Source organism: Corylus avellana, chromosome ca6 (genome assembly GCF_901000735.1).
Source record: "Corylus avellana chromosome ca6, CavTom2PMs-1.0".
NCBI classification, from domain to species: domain Eukaryota; kingdom Viridiplantae; phylum Streptophyta; class Magnoliopsida; order Fagales; family Betulaceae; genus Corylus; species Corylus avellana.
In genome coordinates this window covers 28219747-28237903 of record NC_081546.1, presented here as the reverse complement: position 1 = coordinate 28237903, position 18157 = coordinate 28219747, and the positions used below count along the sequence as shown (strand labels likewise).

Below are 18157 nucleotides of genomic sequence, written 5' to 3'. Positions count from 1 at the left end.
GAGCGTATTTTTTATTATTTATTTAAAATAATGTTTTAATAGGATGTAAAATTGAAAATAATATTTTGTGTTTTGAGTTGTTTTCGATTTTTTTTTTTTTGTTTTAAAAACACATGGCGAAAGAGAAAAACAAACACAGCCCTCCTATCACTCTTTCTGCTAAAAGTCCATAGCATTTTAGATGGAGAGAGAAGAAGACAGAAAACTTTTTTCACTGGAAGAAAAAGCTGATCAACAACACTCAATGAAGAATCATTGAATTCCCACCAAGAGGCTCTGAATAAATACACCAACTCTGGACAGATATTTGTATTCAATATATGTCATTTATGGACTCCAACCTCTGACCGCCCCATGCTGATTGGTTTCTTTCCTTCCCGCTATACCCTTCTGTACAACTCTCTCTCTCTCCCCCTCTCAGAAAAGACCTTCCTTTTTTACACCTTTCTAAAAAAAAGAAATGGACTTTATTAAATAATTATGCAGCAAAACTAGAGCTTGCCCCATGTTCTGCACAGAGACAAAAAGTGCTTCTTTCACTTGCGTTTGCTTGTTTTTGTTGGCTTTCAAAGACCTCCAGAGCCAGACAAGGTAAGACTCACATTCTCTCTTGAAAACCCCAGCAAACTCCATTGTTATCTGAATACATTTGTTTCTTTTGGGCATTATAAATCTGGAGGGAAAGTTTTTGTTTAGGAGAGTTTGAACCCAAGAATCAAATTTTCTTGAAAAACCCAAAAACACTGTAGTCTGGTTGGTTTTGGTGTTGGACTTTGTGGAGTTGTAGAAACCAGTTAAGTAGTTTCTGAGATGGACCCAGAACCATTCATGATTGAGTGGTGGTGGTGGTTTCCAAGCTTTTGAGAAAGCTTGAACTGGTTGGAGGGTTTGGGTTCAATTTCCTTTTCTATATTGTTTTTTCTCAGTCTGAGACATCATTCCCAAATGGGTTTTTGTTTCTTTGGCTCTATTTTGGCTCTCACACTGTTCTTCAAGCTTTTGGCTTCTCAACAACCCAACACGGATGGTTTCTTTGTCTCTGAGTTCTTTCAGAAGATGGGTTTAGCCTCTTCTCAAGTCAACTTGTCTGCTCCCGTTTGCTCATGGGAAGGGGTTTTCTGTGATAAAGATAATGAACATGTTGTTCAGTTGGTAGCTTCTGGTTTAGGCCTAACTGGTTCTATTCCTGACACCACCATTGGCAAGCTCTCCAAGCTTCATTCTTTGGATCTTAGCAACAACAAAATCACTGGCTTGCCTTCAGATTTGTGGAGTTTAGGCTTACTCAAGACCCTTAATCTCTCCTCCAACTTGATTTCTGGGCCCCTACCTAGCAACATTGGCAATTTTGGTTTCCTTGAAATCCTTGACATTTCAAGCAACAATTTTTCTTGGGAAATTCCAGCAGCCATGAGCTCCCTAGTCAGCCTGCAAGTCCTTAAACTCAATGGCAATGGGTTCGAGCAGAGCATCCCATCAGGAATTCTGAATTGCCGTTCTCTGGTTACCATTGATCTTTCGTCGAATCGGCTAAGTGGGTCTCTTCCAGATGGTTTTGGCGCTGCATTTCTGAAGCTCAAGACCTTGAACCTTGCAGGAAATCATATTTTCGGCCGAGATTCGGATTTCTCGGGAATGAAATCAATCACTAGCCTTAACATATCTGGGAATTTGTTCGAGGGTTCTATAATGGGTGTGTTTCAGGAGCAGCTGAAGATTATAGACCTGAGCAGAAACCAATTTCAAGGTCACATTTCCCAGGTACAATTCAACTCAAGTTACAATTGGTCTCATTTGGTTTATCTAGACTTGTCTGAGAATCAGCTCAGTGGAGAGATTTTCCATAATTTGAGTCAAGCCCAGAATCTCAAACACATTAATCTTGCATGCAATAGATTTAGCAGACAAGACTTCCCCAGAATTGAAATGCTATTGAATTTAGAGTATCTCAATTTGTCTAAAACTAGTCTCACTGGTCACATTCCTGATGAAATCCTGCAATTAGTTAGTTTGAATACTCTTGATCTTTCCGGCAACCATCTTACCGGAAAAATTCCAGTACTAGGTATCAAAAACCTCCAACTTCTGGATGTTTCACTCAACAACTTGACTGGAGAAGTTCCTTTCTCCCTCTTAGAGAAACTCCGATGGATGGAGAGGTTCAACTTCTCCTACAATAACCTTACATTCTGTGATTCAAAGTTATCCAATGAGACCCTCCAAACAGCCTTCTTTGGTTCATCTAGCAGCTGTCCAATTGCTGCTAACCCTATCTTCTTCCAAAAAGGACGATCCAGTCATAAGGGAATGAAGCTTGCTCTGGCTTTAACCCTCTCAATGATCTGCTTGCTCAGTGGGGTATTGCTATTTCTAGCATGCGGTTGCAGAAGGAAAGCTAGAATGTGGGCTGTGAAGCAGACCTCATACAGAGAACAAACTATTTCAGGCCCCTTCTCATTCCAAACTGATTCGACGACATGGGTGGCTGATGTTAAGCAAGCAAATTCAGTGCCTGTAGTGATATTTGAGAAACCATTGTTGAATATCACATTTGCAGACCTCTTATCTGCAACTTCAAATTTTGACCGTGGTACCCTTTTGGCTGAAGGCAAATTTGGGCCTGTTTATAGAGGATTTCTACCTGGTGGAATTCATGTAGCAGTGAAAGTTTTGGTCCATGGATCTACATTAACAGACCAAGAAGCTGCAAGAGAGCTCGAGTGTCTTGGTCGAATCAAGCACCCCAATCTTGTTCCATTGACTGGATATTGCTTAGCTGGGGATCAAAGAATTGCTATCTATGACTACATGGAGAATGGTAACTTGCAGAATTTACTGCATGACTTGCCACTAGGGATTCAGATTACGGAGGACTGGAGCACGGATACATGGGAACAAAATGATATTAATGGAATTCAAAATGTTGGGTCTGAAGGGTTGTTAACAACTTGGAGATTTCGTCACAAAATTGCGCTCAGCACAGCCCGTGCGCTGGCATTTCTCCACCATGGCTGCTCACCTCCAATTATTCATAGGGATGTCAAAGCTAGCAGTGTTTATCTGGATTATGACTTGGAGCCAAGACTATCTGATTTTGGTCTGGCTAAAATTTTTGGCAATGGTTTAGATGAGGAGATAGCTCGTGGGTCACCCGGGTATGTGCCACCAGAATTTTCTCATCCAGAATACGACCCCCCAACACCAAAATCCGATGTATATTGCTTTGGGGTTGTTCTGTTAGAGCTAATTACTGGGAAAAAGCCAATTGGAGATGATTATCCTGAGGAGAAAGAAGCAAATTTGGTGAGTTGGGTTAGAGGGTTAGTAAGGAAGAACCAAGGGTTGAGAGCTATTGATCCAAAAATACTTGATACAGGACCAGATGACCAGATGGTGGAGGCCCTCAAGATTGGATATCTGTGCACGGCTGACCTTCCCACAAAGCGACCAACCATGCAGCAAATAGTTGGACTTCTTAAAGATATTGAGCCAACATCTCATTAGTGAAGAACAAACGTGAAAAAAATGAGACAATATGGAAGTTTCTTTGCTTTGCTTTTCTCCTCCTTTGTTCTTTTTCTCTGTTATGAGTTCTTTCTATGCTGCCATGGAGGGTAGTGTACAGTTGCCCTGAAATTCTGTTTTGGTTTTGATGTCTTTCTATTTAACTTCCCTTTTTGGGTGGCGTAAAAGCTTAATTTATATACAAAAAGAGTTTGATCCTTCATTCCTTTCACCATGGTATCTCCATGTGTTTCTACTTCTAGTATTAGAAAAGACTCTGAAACAAATTTAGCTGAAACTTAACATTTGCTTTTGATTCTTTTTGGTTTTAATGCCTTGGAATGAGAATTCAAAGCTCACATTGGTGTTAATGGGTTAGCTAGGGATCCTTCTTGGAGAGAAAAGCTTCTGGTTGCTCCATGACATATCCAAATGCGTATGCTAGTTTATGTATTCTTCTAGAGTGCCATTTCAAAGTAGAATATATTGCAGTCGTGGTGTTGGTATAAAGCCATGGACCACCTTTAGACTATATATTGAACAATTACCTCTGTTGGTGGCTATACATGTGAAAGAAAAAGTAGCAGCACTTGTCAAGGAATTTGGTTGTACATGGTTGAAATTTGGGACTCATATTTAGTAAAAATGTACAAATTCAAGCCTGTGCATGTGTGAAATGAATTGCCAACAGGAGAGACAGAGATGGTTCTACATGAGATAATACTAAGGGAGTGTTTGGCTTCGCAATATTGCAGCCAAAATGCCCGTTTTTGAACAAAATCGCGAAAAGTGTTTTGTTTGAGAGTGTTAAAAAACATAATGCCGTAGACAATGTGATATATTTTTAAGGATGCACAATTTTAAAGACTAAATTACGTTTTTAACAAGTTGTGTTTTAAAATCACTATTTTTTTAAAACCATGTGCTTTGAAACTGTTAAATTAAAAGGAAATGTAAATTATGTAATGGTCTGGAACATCACTATCGTTAGTTATAGTTTTTCAAAAGTGGGGTTTGAATTGGTTAGGTTGTTCACATGTCATTGTTTTTTTACTTAAATTTGGACAAAAAGCAGAACAAGTTGAACTAAAGAACAAAGGCAAAGAAATTGGCCGCGTTGTAGTTATTCTAGCCAAGTGTGACGTGTCAGTTAATGTGGTCACCAAAATTATTCATGCCCTTACCCTGTCTCATGGTGGAATTTTTCCCTATTCTGCACTACTACAAATAAATAAATAAATAAGTAAATGCATCTTTCTTTGACTTAATGGATGGCTTAGAATACTTGTCCCTTGTTTTTCATACAAAAATTCCCAAACCCACTATGAATTCCAGCATCATAAAACAATTATGTGTGAGAGATTAGATGTGTTGATTTGGGGTTATGCTCCAATTGGTGGGGGGTAATAATTGTCAAGCACAATCATCATGTGCTACTGCTCAAGTCATGCTTTAAAAGGTTTATGCCGATTGCCAGGTTAATTACTCATCATTTCATATAGTACTTAATTAACTTTAGAGAGACTTTCATTTTTGTCATTTGGGTTACGCTTCTCGATGATGCGAAGCAATTGATCGCATGACCAAGTTTAAATCATGAATGCCTGTACAACCGGTGGATCTCGTTCAAAGGCTTATTGGGATTTGTTGGCGGAAAGATTTTCTAATGCTTAAGTTAGCAAGAAAAAAATGGGGTGTCGCTCTTAGAAAGAAAACTAAGATATTTTTAGAAGATTATGTGATTGTACCTACAATGATCGTATATCTTCTTCTTATGTGGGGTGTCCACTTATAAAGGGGTGTCATTATTAGGAACATAGCTAAGATATTTTTGGAAGATTGTGTATGAGATGGATTGTGTGATTGTACATGAAATAATTGTATATCCTCTCCTTATATGGGGCGCCCACTAATGGGGTATGACATTAACCAAGTGTCGTGCTGAATTTTTCACTTACTAGTAGGTTATGATTGTAGCTAGATTCTGTGTTGAACTCTACGCTCTCTAACAAGTCATGGTCTTAGCCAAATCCTTCGTCTGATATCGTAGAATGATTATTCTTCATATCACAATTTTGACATTCTTTACACAACTACTATGCTGACACGCCTAATTGAGCTATCTGAGCTTCTCCCCTAATTAGGTCTTATTATCTATGTTTTTTCACGGTTTGAACTTTTATCATTCTGACCAAAAACCATTGGGGCCCAAAGTCTGTGTTCTCAATTTGGGTTGGCCAAGAGAATATTTGGTCCATCACTTATGATGGGTGATTCATGTAAGATCATCTTCTTTAGTGTTTGATTGAGTTTAGATTTATGCATACCCCAAAAAACCCAATTGAGTACTGAAATTTTTGTAGTCTTAACTCTGGATATATAGCCGGTGAAACACACCCATGACCTGTTTTTCAATATCCATTTCAATACTTATCATCATGGTAATAGACATAAAAATTATTCATTCCCATTGTGCACAGCATGACAAACCCTCTTTTCTTTTCTTTTTTTTTCTTTTTTTTTTTCTTTTTTTATTCAGCATGACAAACCCATTGAAGGTGGATAAAGAATGCCCAAGCTAATGAGGGTTTTGGGCTTTGGTTTCATGGGCCACTCTTAAGGGGTTCTATTAGAGTCTTCTCTTCAAATCCCTCTCGGCTCTCACCCACCACCATAATAATTACATCCTCTGTACAGTAAATTGAAAGAAGCACCACTGTTTATTTATTTTTATTATTGTTATTTTTAAGTAGCACCACTGTTTATAGTCAACTTGAAAAGTAATCCTATCAGATAAAAGAGCCCTTTTGATAAGTACAGAGGGATCTTTTTTAACCCCCAACTCCCCTTTTGTCTCCCCTCTGTTGCATAGCATGACTGCAGTATATTTTCATATGGCAGAGAGGCTTTTTATATAATAATAATAATAATAATAATAAATAATTCAAAATACTCACCAAATATTTAAAATTATTTTTATTTTTATATCACATCAAAATATATTTTCAAACAAAAAATAAAAAAATACGCTTTGAAAAGAATTACTAAACGGAATCAAAATACCTTCAACTTGCATTTGTCAAGACAATAGTTTAAGGGCAAAGTTTCCTTTTTAGTTGAGTTAAAAGGAAATTCTTTTATTTCAATATATTTAATTGAGGTTTATTTTTAAAATATATAATTCTTACATGCATTTTGTGTTATAAAATTAACATATGTCAGTTTAAATTCTTCTAATTCAATTTTCAATAAAAACTAATTTGTGATCAAATATCCTTACACAAAAGCATGCAATTTATTAAAATGATAGCCATTATTATGACATGCCAATTTTGTGATGTGCTTCTAAGAGTTGAATAAAGTTGCAATTTCAAAGTGAATGCATTCTTTAGTAGTCAAAATCTTGGCCCACCCTCTAATCCTTTTAACAGCAATATTCTCATATTCCTAGATAAGTAAATGAGTGGTCCAAAGAGATGAATAGGAGAAGGTTGAACAAGTTGCCCCATATCCTTTAAAAATTACATCTATTAGGTGTAGTTTCTCAATTATTGTGCTAGTTTTTTACATTTATTATTAATTATAACTTATTATAGTCGCTAGATAACTCATTAAACAAAAATTGTATATCTTCCAAATAATGTGTTGCCACCCACCGGTGACACAATAAACGGTCACTCTTTTACAATTCGTGTGTTTTATTAATCATGTATGTATAAAATTTTGGACACCCTCTTCTTACAAGCCAATTTTTAATAGTGAATTTTGCTCAAAATTTGTATTATTTGGTATTAGAGCTGACTACCACGTCAAATATGGGATCAAATTAGTTGCCACTTTGTGGTCGAGTCATAGTGAGGGCGACTTAAAGGTCAGATTAAAATGTAATGGTACTATGTATGAGCATAGTATTAAGTTATTGAATATTGATAAATGAGTGAAGTTGTCAAAAGAGAAATGACCACCATCAGATCCATATAGATAGAGTGAGTTGCCGTAGATGTCAACTACGAAACGTGGTAGTATGTTACAATCCTTGTATTCTACGTGAGTTAAGTTTAATCTTAACCATATGTATATAAACTATTTGACATCCTCTCCTTGCAAATCGGTTTACAATTGTGAGTTTTACTCAAAGTTTATATACATTCTACTTTCTAGTTTCTAGGTCCATTCAAGTAGCTTTGACATGAAAAATAATCAGAAAGCTATATGCACGTAATGTAGCAAGTATCTAAAGGAACACCTCTACATAGCCTCCCAGAAAAAAGGGACACATATTCCAAAGTAGGTGACATGAGAATCATATGTTTTTAAGAACATATATCAATTTAATAAACTAAGTTTTTTTTTTAAAAAAAAAAAACTTTAAATTTACTTTTTAGAAAAACATTGTCACAAACAAAACAAAACATTCTTGTACTTTTTTGTGAAAGTACAAAACTTTACACATTCTTCCACTAAGTGATGTGGAGACTAGAAAATTTTCATTGCTTTTAATTACAAGGGGTGGAAATATAGAATAGATTCCCATGGACCCAAATGGCTTTGCATTGGGGCATCACATGCTTATTCCCAAACCATCTTTAGAGAAGACATGGTGCATGAGAGCCGTTCAAGGTTGGCTGTGGGCATTCAAAGATGGCTATTTTTGGCACAAATCCAAGGATTACACGTTTTGGAAAAAGAAGAAAATAAATAAATAAATCAGAGAGATAGGGCAGTAAAAGATAATTTAAAAAATTAAAAAACATTCAAGTAAGACAACAAAGATGTTAAACAATAAGATTTTAATATATATTCAATTAACGTTCATGAGGTCCTAAGGGGTGGCCTGATCGGCTGTGAACCACGCTTCATGAAACAGAAGTCACTAGTTCAAATCTCTCTTTTCCCTTCTCTTGTATGGACATGTCCAAAAAAAAAAATTTAACGTTCATGTGTGTTTATAAGGATAACATCAAAGTTTTGAGAAATTCTTTCAAATTTAATATATTAAATTGACATGTGTTTTTAAGTAATTCTCATCTACATTAATAATTTATATGAGAATTACATGTTCAGTTAATATTATAAAAAATATGAATGAGAATTATATGCTCTAAAAATATATTTTTATTTAAAAAACTGAATTGAGTCGACGTAGTAGTTCTTATCAACCTTTATTTATTTTTTTATTTTTAAAGCTTAAAAGCTAAATCATAATTTTTGTTACGAGAACAAAATAACAAAAAACCCATTAATGTTGCGAAATTTACATCATTACCTACGTGTTGAGATTGAGATTACGTGGCAGAATTTAGACCTTTGATATAAAATTAGTTGACGCAGATTTGGGCTATAGCCTATAGCAGTAACACCTAAAAGGCATTGTAGCCGATAACGATCTCCACCAACTTTACATACATGCAAATAGCACACGAGAGGATATGATTGCCAAACTCCAACCCAATGATCCAACGGCCAAGATCTGATCCTACGTTAACCAGGGTTAAGAATGTGGACCTCAGACTCTATAAAGAATAGGCCACCTCTTAAAGTCGTCCTCTTCATTGTCAGAAAGAACAAAGCGGAGAGACAGAGAGAGTGAGAGAAACAGAAAGAAAGCTTGGAAAAATGTCGGACGAGGAGCACCACTTCGAGTCCAAGGCCGACGCAGGAGCGTCAAAGACCTACCCTCAACAAGCTGGTGCCATTCGCAAGAGTGGCTACATCGTCATCAAGAACAGGCCTTGCAAGGTTCAGCCTTTCTCTCTGTTTTTCCTTTATCTTATTCTTTTTTGGTCTACTATTGAAAATTCTTATCTGGGCTTGTGTTATTTTACTAGATCTTTGACGGTTTAGTTTTAGTTTGATGATCATTGGTGCTTTATCAATTGTTGGGTTTTTTTCTTTTAGGTTTTTCTTTCTGGGGAGAATTTGTGTGCAAGTTTTGGGTGGAGATTTGTTGTTTCTTTAGTAGAAAGTTCATATGATTTTTGATTAGTTGATTAAAGTTGTGATTTTCGGTTTAATTGAAGTTGTTATCAAATATCATGTGGGCTTGCTCTCAAAAACTTGTTTTTTCTTTTTACTTTGTTGGGACTTTGTGTATAAAAATTTGGTAACTTAAAAGCATATTTCAGTAGGTTTGCATGTGGTTGTGTGTATCTCTTGTTGGTTATTTTTGAAGCTTAATGGCGATGCCTAACTCTGCTACATGTCAAAAAAACAGAAACTGTTTTGATGAATGCATGTCAAAAAACTGGTAATTGTGAATAACATGTTGAAGGTGTGAGGTTTGCATGTGTGACGGCTCGAGTCCCTTTTGAGGGTATAGAATTTGGAATTACATCACCATTTATGATTATCTGGGGCTATTCTTTCTTTCAAATAATTATCAGAAAGTGTTTTATGGGTTAATATATCATGTTAAAAATCTAGGTGGTAATAATAAGCTTAAGCTTGTTGATAACTTCAATGTTGTGCTTTGCCTTGTTGCATTTAAGCATCCAATTGCTCTCACTTGAGAAAAAGCCTATGAATGAAACTGACAATACTAATACTATTACTTATGAGAGATGCAGGTACAGTTGTACGCTGTAGCTCATTACTCATTTATGTTGTTCGTCTTGCCCTTCATGTTTAATGTTAAACCTTTTATCTTTGTGTACTTTAAAAAAAGCTTTGGTATGGTGGTGTTATCTCTTAAGCAATCAAATTTTTATCTTTTCAATTCATGAGCTGTTTGTTTGGGTGGGGGTTTTTGAAACCAGGTTGTAGAAGTTTCCACTTCCAAAACTGGCAAGCATGGACATGCAAAGTGCCACTTCGTGGCAATTGACATATTTAATGGGAAGAAGCTCGAAGATATTGTTCCTTCATCCCACAACTGTGATGTAAACCTCTAATTTTGTTTCACTGTGTGGGTGTTCTTTCGTGCTAGAGCACATTTTGTTATTGGTCCTTTTCATTCATTATTTCTTTTTACAGGTTCCTCATGTTAATCGTACTGACTATCAGCTCATTGATATCTCCGAAGATGGTTTTGTAAGTTTTCTTCATTAATTATTACTGATTTTTGGTTGCAAGGAATGAGTTATGTGATGATTAACAAACAATCAATTGATAATACTGATGATAGAGGGAATTCATTGTGTGTCAACAGGACTTTGTGCCTTCTTTTAATTCTTCCATCCGAACTTTTGGTTTGGGTGATAAAAATTATTTGCTCGGTTTCAGCTTGCCTACTATTCCAAATTTAAGGAAAGTTATATGCATGAGTAATGCAATACTACCTGGATACAAGAATGTTTCCGCCAGCTTTACTAGAAATCTACTTTCAGTGAATTAGATAGAACACTATTTACAGTCATGATTCTAATGCAAATTGAACAATGCTTCATTTCCAAAGGGAACTCTAAAAAAGAAACGATTAGTTTGGTGGTCTGATTAGTGGATCCTAATCAGATTCATAATGCCCTTGCTGACTGTAGTTTGTGATTTTAACCAAAATAAGTTTGGTGGTCTTGTAGGTGAGTCTTCTAACTGATAATGGAAACACAAAGGATGATCTGAGGCTTCCCACCGATGACAATCTGCTCACTCAGGTATCTAAATTGAGAAAGTTTCCATTAACCTTGCCCATTTGCTTATGCATCAAAATCTTGAGAGTCCATTAATTCACTCTTATCTTTTACATATTCTCTATATTCTTTTGTCTGTATAGACTAAAATTCTTGTATTTACTTTCCTGTGTATAGATTAAAGATGGGTTTGGCGAAGGAAAGGACCTTGTGGTGACAGTCATGTCTGCAATGGGAGAGGAACAGATCTGTGCCCTTAAGGACATTGGCCCCAAAAACTAAATATGATGCTGTAGCAGTAGCTATAGCTGATTGCAAATGAAACTTTTTGTTTTTAGATCTAACAACGATCTTATCTACTGTTTGTGAAATAAGTTTTAATAAGATGATATTTAGCATTTAGCTGTGTGCTTTAAAGTCTTATCAGGCTTGTGATTGGGGAAAAATAGAAAGGAGGGTGGGGCTGTTGATCCCTTCATGAAGGGAGCATAAGTTTACACAACAGGATGGAAATTATATGAATGTGTATCTATTGCGCCATACTCTTGTTTCTTTTCTAAGCTTTTGTCAATTTTGGGGCTCGAGATGCATGTTTTTGTGTAGCTCCACTTATCCTGGCTCCCAACTTTAGCCAGCAGGTTTGACCAATTCTTTTTTCATAGCCAGAGTTCTGCTATTTAGCTGAAAAAAGGGAAAAAGCCAGATATTTTCACACATGGGGAATTCCAGTGACTCTCATGATTGAGATTGGCCTCCAATAAAATCATTTCACACATATAAAGACCTTGGGGGGCTCACACTCCATGGGCATGTCAGTCATAAAGTGGTGTAAACTGTTGGTTCTTGACTAACTGTCGCTAGCCAAGATTCCTCTTCATCTAGTTTGTCTTTCATGGATTAATTCTAGGGATTCCCTAATGGGGTGTTTGGACGGGTAATCTTTTAGGATTTTTGGGAATTTCAAATGATACCTCTTGGATTGGCCTCAAGTGGAGTGAATAGAGATATCAAGGGAATGTGGCTTGGCTTACTTTTCTTTTAGAGAGGTGAGAATATACATTCCCTTGCCATGGAAATATTTAATGTTTTTTTAAAAGACAATAATGCCCACCACATAGGTTTTTTAATTACAAGGTGTTAAAAGCCAATTAGGATCCTTTCGGGTTTAAATGAATTGAAGAATATTCAGTTAGTTATATTAGAGAGATGTTGTCTCCAAGGGGTTGTTCAATCAACTAGAAATCATGTTTTATGAAACGGAAGTCGTTAGTTTAAATTTTCTTTCCCCCTCTTCTTGTGATAACATGTCAAAAGAATATATATATATATATTAGAGGGATATTTTTGTTATTTTAAAAAGTGAAAAGACACAAATACCTCTCACATATAACTATCTAACTGAATATTATCCAATTTAAATTAACTAGAAAAGACCCCGTTCCGTTAAAAACCTACAAACACCCTCTTTAATTTTCATTTAAATTATTGAAAATAGAGATATTATTGTGGAGTAGCTTATTTGTACATCTGCAGTCAAACGCGTGTAACGCCAAAGCTCATAGTTTTCTCTCTTTCTCTCAAGGGCAAAGGGATATCTTTCACTATATTTTGTTTTGAGGCATGCTTGATGTAGTTTTTTCAAGATTTCCAGGGCTCTAGAGGGTCTGTTGAATTTATGGGGTTATATTCTTGTATATTTTTATTATTATTGTTATTGTTTTAATTAATTCATATTTTATCCAAAAAGACTTAAAAGAAAAATATATGTATGGGGTGTTTCTTTTTATTTGTAGTAAAACATGCAAATTATGTAGTTTTTATAGAATACTTAGGAATAGACCAAACATGTGAATTTCATTCTTAGGAATCCTATCAGATTTCTAGTAATTCCAAAACGCGGGATAAGTTACATCATTGGGAATTCAGATTCCTAAGCATCATATTTCTAAGAATGTAGATACCCAAAAAAATTGTAGATTTCGCAAACCAAACGCCACGTAAAAGTATTGATTCAAGGGAGTTATCTTTTTTACCTGATAAGTTCCTTTAAGCCAATTGGAAAAGGTTACAAAGGATTGATAATTCTTGTTTATTACACGAAACTGACAATTTCTGGATTTGTGTTTATGTTGGACTAGCCATAGAATCCATGCTAGTATTCTACAAATAGACATCCTTTCGAAAATTCAATTTGGTAATCTGTATAATTAAAAGTGATGAAAGATGATTAAATTTTGAAAGGAGGAACAAGATTCAACACCAGTGCCTCATTAAGCCAAGAATAATTCATGCGGTGAAAATTACAATGATCACATTGATGTTAATCTGTGTCTTTTTGTTTTTTGGTTTATACACTAGTATAGTAATATATGAAGCTTGATTAGGATTATGATTCTTGATATAGGCAGCTTGCAAAATTATGAAAACTGCTTAGCCTATAATGTTAAGACAATAACAGTTGTATCTAGAACTTACTCTTAAGCTTAGGGATCAAATCCTCTCATTTTCGAGTAAAATGGAGAAGAATTATTTCATGGTCTTGTTGCATGTAACAATATACATGACCCTGATTAGTGCTAAATGACGTGACAATATATACAACTTTAGATCTGTAAAATCACTTACGATGGGGAGGATTTTATTCCCGAACTTAGTGGGCTAGTCAACATTATTAAACCCCTCTTTGAGAGAATTTATAATGGTCCTGATTAGTGCTGTATGTGGGAAGCCTCTGAGAATTCTCCAGGCTCTATTACACACTAATGGACTAGACACTGTAATCAATATCAGCTTAAATTTTCTTTTATTTGTTTCCTAGTAATAAAAATCCCCATGCCTTGCCCCTGTTAGCCCCTCTTTAGAGCTGGTTTTATTTTGTATCAAAGACTTGAAGCTAGGATCTTCCTGCAAGGGAGGACTTTGTAATCAGATATGTTGGAGTCATGTAGATATGAAGCAAATTAGGAACTACAAACTTATATCAGCCCAGGGTCGGGATGCAGCCACTCAGACAAAGTTTTCATTCAAACTAAATTGGAAGAAATTTTTCTAACTTGGTCTATTAAACTTGACATCTATCATTTAAACATGCAATTCTCAAGTTTCTCAACATCATTCACTCCGATACAAACTTGCTTTCTCATATACAGTTGAAGCCAATGGCATTCTTGTAAGACAGCCATGATCACATGAAATTGTTGTAGTTATAAGATTCTGCAGAAAACTAATTATATTACAGAAGTAGTGGTACATTTCTAAGAGTCAATCACCAATACAGTCTAACAATATCATAATAAATTAACCACAATGTTTATTCAACCAAGAAGAAAATGAATTCACCGTAAACTTAAGTGTTATGAGGAATCTTTACCAAAGGACGTGCTGCCATATATATATGAGCCAAATCCCCAAAAGGTAATCACCAGAGAGAGAATTTTGAAGCCGCTCATGGGGTCATGTAACAATATAACAGCTGCAATGCTTGTGATGGGTACCCTGATTGCATTGAGCACACCAGCAAGCACAGTGGATGACAAGAAAAGCACAGCAGTAGCTCCCAGTACCCCCAGCTGAAAAGTGATCGCACCCCAGATGAGAACAAGGAGATAAGAAGTTGTGCCGCCCTCGAAACTTTTAGCCTCGGATTTCATCCCTTGAAAATCTTTACTCACAACAACCCCAATTGTGGTAAATATGAAGGCAAACAGAGAAACCATGAGTTGTTGCTCCAACACAACATGGAAGGACCTTCTACCCAACAACTTCACAAAAACTAGCTCTGAAAGAGCAAAAATGAGCCCATGGAGAGCAGATCCCAAAATATCCCAGATAAAGCCAATGATGTATTGGCTATTAGTGATATCTCCATATGTATCTGAATCTGAATCCAAAGCAATGATGGTCATCGCGGCAGTAATGATGACAATGGCATTTATCATCGAGGCATTCAGTTTGTTCTTCACAAGAAGATACCCAAATAGTGCAGAAAACACAAGGGATGATGATGCCAGAAGAGCAGCAGTAGAAGCTGGCAGGTAAGCATATGCATATGCATACATGAGATTGTCAGCAGCACTTAAGAAACCCAGCACAATGTAGGAAAGAGTGAGTTTTAAGTTCAGAGGACTAGGAAAGGTTTTACAAAAGAAGTATGTAGGAAATAAGATCAAAGCAGTTAGAGGCCACCCTGCAACTGCCACCCATGAAATGATCCACTTGCTCGTGCCACCATTCGAATAATAGAGACGAGAAAGAAGGCTAGAAGCAGGGAAGGCCACAAGCATTGCTGCACAACTCAGAAATAGAAGAACCCAATGTGAGATTGGCTTCTTTTTGTATGCTTCCCAAGCCATGGTCATATAGGTGGATATCTTGCTCCGTAATGAAACAGAAGGCTCTCGTGATGCCTCCTCCATCCTCTCACCTGATAATGAAACACAACAAATTCAAGCTGACACATCTTTGTTGTTCTTGAACCTTTTTTTTTTTTTCCCTTGTCAAAAAGAAAAATGAAAAAATTGAACAGACAATTGATAATTCCAAGCTTTTCCACTAACTAAACAGGATTATCACTACCAGAATGTTTAACTGATAATCTTGCAAAAATAAATTAGATTGGGCACATCCCACAAAGCAAGAGAAGTATAGGCACAATTTTCTTTATCCCTTCTCTGACTCAAACTAAAAATCAGGACAAGATTCCTTCTGCAAATCTCTGGTTTTGCATGCTCCATTAAAACACTTGATGAGCAAAGTAACAAACTGGGTAGCAAAGTTAGGGAAGATCACCATCTGCCAATATTATTCCGGACAAGGAGAGTTTCAATGTCCTTACTGCAGAACTAGATCTTTTTGGACAGAAATTTGCTACAAACTGTTTTATAGCTAATTCATACAAATTCATCTAATAAAGTGACATGTGTCCCATAACTATTAAAAAAAATATATGAGAAGGGTTTGTATGAATTAGCTACAAACCAGTTTGTAGAGAATTTCTATCCGGCGAATATAACCAGAATTCATCTCAAATTAACATACCTTAGCAAATTGTCCACAAATATCCCATTAAGAAACTCCCAAATATCCTGAAGTTTGCTAGAATTACTACAAATTCACTTTGGATCTCTCTGAGGGAAGCTTTCAAACTTTTATCGGAAAAAATGCACTTCCCAGGTTCTAAAGAAATTGTTCTTCACAAACTCTTATTAGGAGCAAACAACACAGAACACAAATAGTTTTTGTTCTTACTTTCTGCACAAAGGGGAGCAATCCAAGTACACGGGAAAGTATACAATAGAACCCTAAACCCATAGAGAAAGAAGAACATAAATCTAAAAAACTCAGAGAAACATGCGAAATATCCCATGCCACTCTCCACGTAAACATAGTATGTAGCACCACCTTCTTCAAATCGAGCAAAATCCATTAATTTCAATACCGCAGATGCATAAACACAGACCAGAACCGACAAAACTATACCCTTTTGTTTGGTTGCTGAGAAAACCATGGAAAAGAAAAAGGAAATGCAAAATTCAACAAAATTGTCTTATTATGATAATTTTAGCGGAGCTTCTGTTTTCTCAAACCCCACATACTGATAAGTGATAACTAAACATGCAAAAATTTATCTTTAATTCCTTTCCTGCATTTTCCCAGCAAAGAAACAGAATCCCAGAATTCCTTTAAACTGAACACTCATAACCCAGCTGTAATTCACTAAACAAACAATAAAACTAACCAAAATCATTAACTTCCCTGAACCCAGAAATGAAAAGGCATAACCAAATACAGAGTAAAATTATTGTAACAAATATTCATAGTCATAGGGAAAACAGTTACCAACGTTAATGTCGGAATACGTTACCTGGTTCCAGCAGAGGTTGCATAAGACTAATCACTACGAAAAGAGAGAGATTTTAGTCTGAACACTTGAGTCTGTCTTGACTCTCTGTTGTAGTCAGACATTCAAATCATTTTTTTATTAAATAAATATTCTTTTCTATTTTTTAATATTAAAATTTGTTTTTATTTTATTTTATTTTTTGTGGATGGCTTTTGTTCGTGGTTGAGACAGTTCAAAATATTTGGGAGATGCGTTGCGACAAGCATTGTCATGGAAGTATTAATCGACTCATTAACTATTTATTGTCCTTTATCTAAGTAACAATTAATAAATTAATTAAAGATAATAAACAGCAAGAAATTCATCATCCATTGGATCTGGTTGTTAATATATTTTGAGTGTAATTTTTGTTTTAGAAAAAGTGTTTTGATGTTACAAATCCATTTTTTGTTGAAAAAGTATTTAGCAAACTTGTTTCGAAAACAGTTTATGAAAATAGAAAACATAGCTAATTTCATTTTTGGATAACTAATCTAAAAACGATTTCCACTTAAGGAGAAAATCAATATTTGTTTAGCGTATTTACATAATTATCGCTTTCAAATGTATTCATGTTATACCATCAAGAGTGGTGGTATGGCTCAAGAAAATTTTCAAGTGGTCATGACATGTACTAAAGCGTGTATTCGAATTTCCGTTGACATATGCCTTATTAGTATTAGTCGTCTTAAATTTTCATTGATGCTCTAGTAGGGTTTGGTTAAGTTATGGCTCGGTCGGACTTGAAAGAATACTTGCAGTTCCCATCGTCTAAGTTTCTCCTGTGCGGCTTCCAGCGAATAGGTACTACTATAGTCACGTCCAAATATAATAGCCACAATTGATCTTCTCATCCTACCCTTTTTAATTAAAAAAATAAAATAAAATTGTATTCATGCCATAATCTATCCCCTCAAACAAAGAACTCTTTTTCACTCCTCAACTTGTTTGTCAACATATGTTTTGAGTCTGTGAGTGAACAATGCTAGCAAATGGGTAGGTAAGGCTTGCTATTTTACCTAAAAAAGGTAGGTGATGGGTGTATCCAATGCATTGAGCCCACTCAAATGTAATCCTACTATAAAAAGGGAAAAAGTTCTTTTTATTTGTTTTTGTTTGTTTTGTCTAATGACTTCGCTAGGCTACATAAGAAGGAAAATGGTATAGAGATATCCGACAAAGTTTTCCTTCAAATTAAATTGAAAAA

At 35.6% G+C, this 18157-nt stretch overlaps 3 protein-coding genes across 3 annotated transcripts; 2 read left to right on the top strand and 1 right to left on the bottom strand.

The window, feature by feature from the left end:
* Positions 1-331: 331 nt before the first annotated feature.
* LOC132185049 (probable LRR receptor-like serine/threonine-protein kinase At2g24230) lies at positions 332-4092 on the top strand. The gene has a single exon (XM_059598867.1). It carries the CDS (start codon positions 946-948, stop codon positions 3502-3504), a length of 2559 nt encoding a protein of 852 aa, XP_059454850.1. The 5' UTR covers positions 332-945; the 3' UTR covers positions 3505-4092.
* Positions 4093-9046: 4954 nt separating this feature from the next.
* Positions 9047-11471, top strand: LOC132185619 (eukaryotic translation initiation factor 5A-2-like). Its single transcript, XM_059599378.1, has 5 exons — positions 9047-9243; positions 10260-10382; positions 10477-10533; positions 11019-11093; positions 11247-11471. The coding sequence occupies exons 1-5, from the start codon at positions 9121-9123 to the stop codon at positions 11349-11351; spliced, it is 483 nt and encodes a 160-aa protein (XP_059455361.1). The 5' UTR covers positions 9047-9120; the 3' UTR covers positions 11352-11471.
* Positions 11472-14155: 2684 nt separating this feature from the next.
* Positions 14156-17019, bottom strand: LOC132184216 (probable purine permease 5). Its single transcript, XM_059597762.1, has 2 exons — positions 16933-17019; positions 14156-15492 (listed from the first exon to the last, which is right to left on the bottom strand). The coding sequence occupies exons 1-2, from the start codon at positions 16952-16954 to the stop codon at positions 14423-14425; spliced, it is 1092 nt and encodes a 363-aa protein (XP_059453745.1). The 5' UTR covers positions 16955-17019; the 3' UTR covers positions 14156-14422.
* Between the last annotated feature and the right edge of the window lie 1138 nt (positions 17020-18157).

Bases quoted from the DNA above. Each gene is read 5' to 3' on its own strand.
- LOC132184216 (XM_059597762.1), bottom strand. From the start codon at position 16,954: ATGCAACCTCTGCTGGAACCAG. The intron at 15,493-16,932 runs GTAACGTATTCC...TTTCATTATCAG, and splicing joins GCAACCTCTGCTGGAACCAG to GTGAGAGGATGGAGGAGGCA.
- LOC132185049 (XM_059598867.1), top strand. From the start codon at position 946: ATGGGTTTTTGTTTCTTTGGCTCTATTTTGGCTCTCACACTGTTCTTC.
- LOC132185619 (XM_059599378.1), top strand. From the start codon at position 9,121: ATGTCGGACGAGGAGCACCACTTCGAGTCCAAGGCCGACGCAGGAGCG. The intron at 9,244-10,259 runs GTTCAGCCTTTC...TTTTGAAACCAG, and splicing joins TCAAGAACAGGCCTTGCAAG to GTTGTAGAAGTTTCCACTTC. The intron at 10,383-10,476 runs GTAAACCTCTAA...TTCTTTTTACAG, and splicing joins CTTCATCCCACAACTGTGAT to GTTCCTCATGTTAATCGTAC.